The 9,816-nt window shown below is 43.3% G+C and overlaps 1 protein-coding gene across 1 annotated transcript; it reads left to right on the top strand.

The window, feature by feature from the left end:
• The first annotated feature begins 2,050 nt into the window (after positions 1 to 2,050).
• LOC103197167 (folate receptor alpha-like) lies at positions 2,051 to 8,942 on the top strand. Its single transcript, XM_007941043.1, has 4 exons — positions 2,051 to 2,215; positions 8,066 to 8,254; positions 8,420 to 8,555; positions 8,662 to 8,942. Exons 1-4 carry the CDS (start codon positions 2,051 to 2,053, stop codon positions 8,940 to 8,942), a joined length of 771 nt encoding a protein of 256 aa, XP_007939234.1.
• Positions 8,943 to 9,816: the final 874 nt, after the last annotated feature.

The following is a 9,816-nucleotide window of genomic DNA, read 5'->3' as shown; positions in this document are numbered from 1 at the left end:
GGACAATCTACTTCCATAGTGACACTACCTTGGAAACCCAAGGAGAGGTCGTTATGCATCAGATCCAACTCGATGGTAGTGAGTTTGGTTTTTGGAATGGTGTCACTAGGGTGATGCTGGGGTGGTAGGTGGCAGGGGTGTGTGTGGGGGTACAGAGTACACTGGGTAACACTGTCAGAGCAGATGACACCAAAGTGACTGTCTATAAAATTTTTGTCCAGTGTTTCAGCAGAAATTTATTATTTTTTATAAAACATCCCTGTAGTTAGCTGTAACCACAAAAACGTTTTTTTTTTTTTAGTAAGTCCAGCTTACATGTATCAATATATCCACAAGGCTAAAACTCTATGCTAATTTACTCTTTGTATCTTCTAATGAGCTCTGGTCAGAACTGTCATTATTATCCAATTACAATGATACATCAAATCACTTGCTTTCGTCTGCAGCCGCTATAAGCAAGCACTGTTCTCATGGTTGCTGTTGTTTTTATAGTCACTGATTTTGTCAAATTCTCTGGTGTTTTAGCTACAATATTGTGGTAAGTATTATTTGTGAACCTCTATCAATAACTTTTTTGAAGCTGGAATTAGAAACACCATTTGACCTAGCAATCCCATTACTAGGTATATATTCTGAAAAAGTGAGAGCCAGGACAAGAACAGATATATGCATTCCCATGTTCATCACAGTGCTATTTACCATTGCAAAAAGATGGAAACAACCTACATGTCCATCAACAGAAGAAGAGATTAACCAAACTATGGTACATACACACAATGGAACACTATGTAGCACTAAAGAATAATGTAGAATCTGCAAAACACTGCATAACATGAATGAACCTGGAGGACATTATGCTGAGTGAAATAAGGGAATCACCAAAGGACAAATATAGTATTAGTTTATTATTGTAAAAAGTCAAGGAAAGGCTTATGTATGGAAGGAAACTTTCTTTGTTGGTTATCAGGGGTGGGAGAGGAGGAGAAGGAACACTGCAAAAAAAAAAAAAAAATTCATTGACCCATGTCACTTTAGTTTTGTGTATTTCACTGTACAGAAATTATATTTCAATAAAATATATTTTAAAAAATAAATAACTTTTTTGAGAATGAAGTAGTAATGAAAGGAAAAGGAGAAAAATTTTTAAAAAGCCTTCCATTCAGTTACTAATAATGTAACTAATAATATTGTAATTTAATGTAGAAAGATTTTACAAAACAGTTTTGTTGTTAGTATTCATTTAATCTAAGAAATATTACATTTAAGCAATTTATAACTATGTTTGTCACATATTCTATGATTAAGGAGCTCTGGTGGCACAGTGGTAAGGCATTTGACTGCTAACCAGAAGGTTGGTGGTTTAAACCCACCAGCTGCTCTACAGGAGGAGGATGGGGCAACCCACTTCTGTGAAGATTTACAGCCTTGGAAACTCAATGGGGGTCAATATGAGTTGAAATCTACTCGATGACTGTGTGTAGTGGGTATTCTATGATTAAAATTGATAATAAACATTACTAATGATTCTACATGGGAGGAGGTCAATGGGGGTGTGTGACACCATGAGTTACTGCATTGGGTGACACCAACCCTAGTGATGTCACTGCCTCTTCCCCCATCAGCAGACTATGCCTTGTGGCTCCTCCCTGTGCAGATTTGGGAGGAATTGTGGAACCGGAAGGGCCTTCAGATTGTGTACAAAACCCTGGCAAAAATCCAGAGACAGGCAGTGGCTCCTTTCAAGATCACAGAGCAAACTAGTGTCAGAGCCTGGACTGAAAGTGGTGTGAGGGCTGGAGAGTTGCTCAAGGATTCATGCCTCCAGATCTGTGATGACCTCAGGAAGGGCTTGCTCTCATCTTTACCTCATTCCTTGGCTCAGCTACCCTGTGGGCATCTCTCCTAAGAGCAGTGACAATGCAGGGTGGGGAGGGCAGAAGATCTGGGGTTGAGAGGGGATCAGAAGAACTGAGGAGATTTAAGAGTTTGTAACCTCTCCCTCAGGCCTTTCCAACCTTTAACTATGGCTCCTCCATAAGAGCAGACGGCCATGGCCTGGCAGATGACACAACTGCTGCTGCTTCTAGCTTTGGGGGCCTCTGCATGGGGCACCCACCTCAGGACTCCCCAGGACAGGACAGACCTGCTTAATGTCTGCATGGATGCCAAGCACCACAAGACAAAGCCGGGTCCCGAGGACAAACTGCATGACCAGGTGAGGATAGAGTGGGGCCTGGTATGGGGTAAGGGCTGACCCTGGCAGTAGGGGAGTGGAAAGGTTAGTTTTTGGGGAGAGAAGGAGTCAATGGGGCACAGAGGTGATCCTGGAGGGCCTCCCCCCAGGAGGACAGCAAATCTACAGTAATGGAGGGACCATTAATCTAGTACCCACTAAGAGCCAAGTGGAGGCCTGGGTGGTGAAAACAGTTACGCACTCCTCTATTTATGGAAAAGTTGGTCGTTCGAACCACCCAGAGGCACTTTGGGAGACAGGCCTGGCAATCTGCTTCCGAAAGGTTGCTGTTGTTATATGCCGTCAAGTCGGACCCGACTCATAGCGACCCCTCCTTGGGTTTCCGAGGCAGTATCACTATGGAAGTAGATTGTCCCATCTTCCTTCCGAGGAGTGGCTGGTGGGTTTGAACCGCCAGCCTTCTGGTTAGCAGTCAAGTGCCTTAAGCACTATGCTACCTGAGCTCCCGCCTTGAAAACCCCATGGAACAGTTAGTTCTACTCTGCACACACATGGGGGACCCATGAGTCAGAATCAACTCCAATGCAGCTAACAACAAGAACATGAGCTAAGTGCTTTCCTTATACCATGTCAGTGAATATGCTCAGAGTCTGCTTGGTAAGTGGTGTTCTCTACCTACACATGAGGAAACTGAGGCACAGAGAGGTTATAGGTACATGTGGGAATTGAGAGGCCAGTCAATAGCAGGGGCTAAGAGGGGGAAAGGCAGTACCATTCCTAACCTTAATTATATGCCATGCCTGGACCTCAGAGGCAAGAGAGAGGGGGAGACATGTCCCTCATGGCTATGCTACAGCAAACACTGGCAAACAGGCCAGGTCCCCACCCCCTTTAGGTACTAAAGAGACAGTGACAAATCAGATATGCTGGGAAGACTTTCCAGTAAAGGGGATATTGACCTTGGCCTTAGAGGATGAGTAAGAGTTTTCCAGGAAGACAAAACAGGAAGAGCAGCCTGGGAGAGGACAGCATGTCCATGGGTCAGGGAAGAAAAAGAGAAGTGGCAAGAAGTCCAGTGTGGAGAGAGCCAAGGATGCCGCTTCCACAGAGGAGGGGAGGGGAAGCCAATGTCCCTGTTTTATAAGCAGCTCAGAGAACCTGAGCTTGAATTTGAACTCCAGATTCATGACAGACACCAGGATTTCACCCCTCTGGCCTGTGCTCTGCTGCCCCCAAGGTTTCACATTGTTAGAGGGCTGGTGATGTTCCTAGGTTGAACGGTGCCATGGACATACACTAGGGGCTTGGCACGAAGAGAGGAAAGCCCAAGTAGCTCCATAATTTCTGAGTCATTTCCAACATTTAATTTACTTTTACGAAATCTCTGGAGTACTTCTTCTTTGCCAAGAGATGGCATAAGGGAGTCCTTGGTGGTACAAACGGTTAACATACGTGGCTGCTAACCAAAAGGCTAGTGGTTTGAGTCCACCCAAAGACATTTTGGAAGAAAAGCCTGACTATCTACTTCTGGAAAAATCAGCCATTGAAAACCCTATGAAGGGAAAAAATAGATGAAGAACTTTAATGTGAACAGCCAAGAGATGGCATAGTCACTAATCTTTGAGGGAAACCAAAAACCAAAAACCAAACCCACTGCCATCAAGTCTATTCCAGCTGTTAATGACCCTCTTTAGGACTGCCCATAGGGTTTCCAAGGCTGCCTCATCTTTCTCTCGCAGAGCAGGGGGTGGGTTCAAACCACCAACTAAATGCTTTAACCACTACACCATCAGAAAGGGAGACATTATTATAATTCTGAGTGACATGGATTATGATAGTGGCCATTTATTTATTTATTTATTGTGATTTAAGTGAAAGTCCACAGAGCAAACTCCTTTTCCACACAGCAACTCACACACACCTTGTCGCAAGACATTGACTGTAATTTCCCACAATGCAACAGTTCCCTTCCTGCCCCCACCCCCCCACAACCAACTCTTCCCTGCATCCCTGTGTTGTTGTTGTTGTTATGTGCCATGGAGTCGGACCCAACTCATAGCGACCCCTCCCTGGGTTTCCAAGGCAGTATCACTACGGAAGTAGATTGCCCAAGCTTCCTTCAGAGGAGTGGCTGGTGGGTTTGAACCAATGGCCTTCTGGTTAGCAGTCAAGTGCCTTAGCTACTATGCTACCAGAGCTCCTTGCATCCCTATAGTGCCCATTTTTGTTAAGCCTTTACTGTAGACCAAGGAGTGAGTTGTTGTTGTTGTTGTTATGTGCCGTCGAGTCGGCCCCGACTCATAGTGACCCCTCCTTGGGTTTCCGAGGCAGTATCACTACGGAAAAGGAGTGAGTTAGTGCTTTTCATTTTATAATTTGATTCTTCTGGAGGCAGGAACACTGACCTGACTGGCAAGTTAGTGATGATGGCATTTTTCAGGACAACCAGGAGTTGAGGCATTTTAAGAAGCTTGTGCAGGAAGTCAGGGATGCCTGAATGTTCTGTATCACCCAGCGTGTGGTGTGGGCTAGCTTGTTGAAGAGGGTTGGATGTATCCCTGTCCCCACAGGTATTCCTTCCCATTTCTCCTGAGTGTTAAGAGCTATATAAATAATAATTGTTCCCCTAGACAGTGGTGCTCCTAGATCTCCCATAACCCCTGTTAAGCCCTTACTCTGTTAAAAGATAATACTCATACATACAATACAATGTTATTACTCATCTATAACATGAAATGAAGTCCTGATGCATGGGTCGATTACCCAATAAGCAAGGTAAGCAGATGCTTAGGGCATCAACAAAACAGGGGCATCAGTTGTCTAAAGCAAAGACCCATAGATGCCAAGCAGATGAGACACAAGGAAACGCAAGTGCTGTGGTGGAAGGGAACTGGCAGGGCACTACATGAAACTGATACCAGCTCCAGTGCATGAGAATGTGCTGGCAGGGCATAAAGCTCCAGAAGGGTCACAAGGGCACCATGCACAAGGTTGTTCAAGCTATGAGATGATTGGAATGTGATAGAGACAAAGGGGAAAGATCATTAGGTAGAAAATATGGCCTTATTGATAGAAACAACATTGGAGATCTCATGACAGAATTTTGCAAGACCAAAACTTATTCATTTCAAATACCTTTTTTTCAACAACATTAATGGCAGCTACACATGTAGACCACACCAGATGGCATATGCAAGAATCAAATGGACTATATCTGTGCAAAGAGATAATGGAGAAGCTCAATATTATCAGTCAGAACCAGGCCAGGGGAGGACTGTGGAACAGACTATCAATTACTCATATGCAAGTTCAAGTTGAAGCTAAAGAAAATTAAAACAAGTCCATTAGAGCCAAAGTACAATCTTGAGGATACCCCACCTGAATTTAGAGGCAATCTCAAGAACAGATTTCACACATTGAACACTAATGATCAAAGACCAGATGAGTTGTGGGATGACATCAACAGCATCATGCATGAAGAAACTAAAAGGTTATTAAAAAGACAGGACAAAAAGAAAAGGCCAATATGGATGTCAGAAGAGACTCTGAAACTTGCTCTTGGACACAGTAGCTAAAGCAAAAGGAAGAAATGATGAAGTAAAGTAACTGAACTAACAGAAGATTTCAAAGGGTGGCTTTACTTTGTCAAGTAAAGGATTATAGTGAAATGTGCAAAGACCTGGAGTTGGAAAATTAAAAGGGAAGAACATGCTTAGCATTTCTTAAGCTAAAAGAACTGAAGAAAAAATTCAAGCCTTGAGTTCCAATACTGAAGGATTCTATGGGCAAAATATTGAGTGACACAGGAAGTATGAAAAGAAGATGGAAGGAACACATAGAGTCACTGTACCAAAAATGATTGGCTGACATTCAACCATTTCAGGAAGTAGCATGTGATCAAGAACTAATGGGACTGAAGGAAGAAGTTCAACCTGAACTGAAGGCATTGGGAAAAAAAAACAAGGCTGCAAGAATTGACAGAATACCAATTGAGATGTTTCAGCAAATGGATGCAGTGCTGGAAGTGCTCACTCTTCTATGCTGAGAAATTTGGAAGACAGCTACTTGGCCAACTGACTGGAAGAGATCCATATTTGTGCCTATTCAAAGAAAAGTGATCCAGCAGAAGGCAGAAATTATCAAACAATATCAGGAATACCACATGAAAGCAAAATTTTGCTGAAGACAATTAAAAAACTATTGCAGCAGTACATGAACAGGAAACTGCCAGAAATTCAAGCTGGATTCAGAAGAGGACATAGAATGAGGGATATGGTTGATGATGTTATATTATCTTGGCCAAAAGCTGAGAATATCAGAAAGATGTTTACTTGTGTTGTACTGACTATGAAAAGGCATTTGACTGGGTGGATCATAACAAATTATTGCAAAGAATAGGATTTTCAGAACACTTAATTGTGCTCATGTGGAACTTGTACAAATACCAAGAGGCAGTAGTTAGAATAGAACAAGGGGATACTGAGTAAATTAAAATCAGGAAAGGTGTGCGTCAAGGTTGTATGCTTTTACCATACTTATTCAATCTGTGTGCTGAGCAAATAATCTGAGAAGCTGGACTATATGAAGAAGAACGTGGCATCAGGATTAGAGGAAGACTCATTAACAACCTGCGATATGCAGATGACACAACCTTGCTCACTGAAGGTGAAGAGGACTTGAAGCACTTACTAATGAAGATGAAAGACTACAGCCTTCAGTATGGATTACACTTCACCATAAAGAAAACAAAAATTCTCACAATTGGACCTCAATAAGCAACATCATGACAATCAGAGAAAAAATTGAAATTGTCAAGGATTTCATTTTACTTGGATCCACAATCAATACCTATGGAAGCAGCAGTTAAGAAATCAAATGATACATTGTATTGAGCAAATCAGCTGCAAAAGATCTCTTTACAGTTTTTTTTTTTTAAATTATAAGAAAACAAATATCAACACATGACTGTTAACTAGTCAGAGATTTTCCCTCCCCAAAAGATCTCTTTAAAGTTTTAAAGAGCAAAGATGTCACTTTGTAGATTAAGCCATGGCATTTTCAATGGCCTCATATGCATGAAAAAGCTGGACACTAAATAAAGAAGACCAAAGAAGAATTGATACATTTGAATTTTGGTGTGGGCAAAAATGTTGATTATACGTGGACTGCCAGGAGAATGGACAAATCTGTCTTGGAAAAAGTACAGTTGGAATGCTCCTTAGAAGCAAGGATGGTGAGACTTCATCTTATGTGCTTTGCACAGGTTATCAGGAGGGATCAGTCCCTGCAGAAGGAAGTACATCACACTTGATAAAGCAGAGAGTCAGTGAAAAAGAGGAAGACTCTCAGTAAGGTGGACTGACACAGTGGCTGCAACAATGGGATCAAACATACCAACAATTGTGAGGATGGTACAGGACCAGGCAGTGTTTCGTTCTGTTGTACACAGTGTCTCTACGAGTCAGAACCAACTTGACAGCACTAACAACAATAACATGGAAACTACTAAGTGTTTTTCAAGGGTAGGAAGGAGGGGACAGGGAGACATTTTGTTTAGGGGCATTGAGTTTATGTCAATGGTTGTGGAATAAGTTGGAAAAGAATAGTGATTATGGTGACACAACATGGAGAATGTAATGAATGTCACTGAATTACACATACGGAAACTATTGCCTAGGTGAATATTTTGTTGTATATATTTTCACAAATTGTTTTTTTAAAAAAGTCTTATACTTGTAATTCCCATTCCTCCGATATGAGAGACCTTCGAAGGGTAGTCTCTGGAGAGGATTCCTCTGGATGATTTACCTGGGGCAGAGGAGCCTAACATGGTGGTAAGGGAAATCTTATTCTTGTGTCTTTCCTATCCAGTGCAGTCCCTGGAAGAAGAACGCCTGCTGCTCAGTCAGCACCAGCCAAGAGCTGCACAAAGACACCTCCCTCCTGTACAAATTCAACTGGAACCATTGTGGCAAGATGGAGCCCAACTGCAAACGCCACTTCATCCAGGACACCTGTCTCTATGAGTGTTCCCCCAACCTGGGGCCCTGGATCCAACAGGTGTGGCTGCCGTCCCCACAAATATGCACTATGGCACTTGTAGGGAGGGCTTAATCTGAGGGTAGTAGAGGTACTGCCTTGGCCCCCAATCCTGGTCTTCTTCAAGGCTGTGGCTGATGAGATGCCTGGCTGACAGGTGCTCTTCTCCCTCTCCACCTCACCTAGGTGGACCAGAGCTGGCGCAAAGAGAGGATCCTGGATGTGCCCCTGTGCAAAGAGGACTGTCAGAGCTGGTGGGAGGACTGCCGCACCTCCTACACCTGCAAGACCAACTGGCAAAAGGGCTGGAACTGGACCTCAGGTGAAGGCCTTGTGGGGGGAGAAGATGGGGATGAAAGTGGTGATTCTAATTGCAATTGGGAGAGATGAAGTCTGGCCCATCAGATGAGTGCCTGTGTTCCTTCCAGGGATTAACGAGTGTCCAGTCCGGGCTGCCTGCCACACGTTTGAGTTCTACTTCCCCACACCTGTTGACCTGTGTGAGGGCCTCTGGAGTCACTCCTATAAGGTCAGCAACTATAGCCAAGGGAGTGGCCACTGCATCCAGATGTGGTTTGACCCAGCTCATGGCAACCCCAACAATGAGGTGGCAAGGGTCTATGCTGAGGCAATGAGTGGGGCTGGGTCCCATGGGACTGGGCTCCTCATTCTCAACCTAGTCCTGATACAGTTATGGCTCTTTGGCTGAGCAGCTTCCACTGCCGACACTTGGAGATCTGGACAGCAGAGCCCAGACTGCATCCTTGCCCTGTACCTAACCTGGGTGCCTAGATTCAGCCCAGCTCAGCTCTCTCAGATGAGGGGGCTCACAATCCGTTCAATCCAAGCCCTGGTCATTGGTTTGTAACCCAGGGTGGGACCCCTGGGCTTCCCCTGTCAACTTATTCTAATGCAGGCATGTTTCACACAACATCCGTTCAGGCAACATCTAACCACATATATGTCTGTGGTCTCAACCCCATAAAGCCTATTATATTAAACTTTCATGACCCAATTATTTTCTGCTTTGATTTTTTTGTTGATGTTGTATGTTTTCATTAATGGAAGGCTTGCTAAATCAGAGCATTTCTGAAATTTTGTTATGATCAGAATGTGGATTTTGCTACATATTATGTGAAACATGTATGTCTCTCTGGACTCTCTCTCTCTCTCTGTGTGTGATTATGTGGGACACATATGTTCCTCTGGACCCTGCATCACCTTCCAGATCCCTTCATAGGTGAGCACAATGTATGAAACTGAAAATGAGGTAACTGCTCAAACCTGGAATTATTGCAAGAAATGTAACTCCCAACTAACCCAAAAGAACCTATGAAATTTACTTACAAGGCTTATCTCCCAGTAAAAAGCCAAAAAATATAAAAGTCTTATACTATTTCATACCACACCACGTAAAAACAGTAACTTGTGGCTGTTTCAGACAGTTATACAGGTTTCTGCATGCCAGCAGCATATACTGTCAGTGGGAAATCAGCTTCCCAATAAACCCCAGAAGTAGAATGTTCCATGGGTCACAAAAGGGTTAAAAACTCAAGGCATATACAATGGTTCATAATAACAAA

The sequence above is a fragment of the Orycteropus afer genome, unplaced genomic scaffold (assembly GCF_000298275.1).
Source record: "Orycteropus afer afer isolate SDZICR_OR568_19922 unplaced genomic scaffold, OryAfe1.0 scaffold00074, whole genome shotgun sequence".
Taxonomy (NCBI): Eukaryota; Metazoa; Chordata; class Mammalia; order Tubulidentata; family Orycteropodidae; genus Orycteropus; species Orycteropus afer.
Note: the sequence above shows the minus strand (reverse complement) of the source record. Positions and strands in the feature narration are given on the sequence as shown.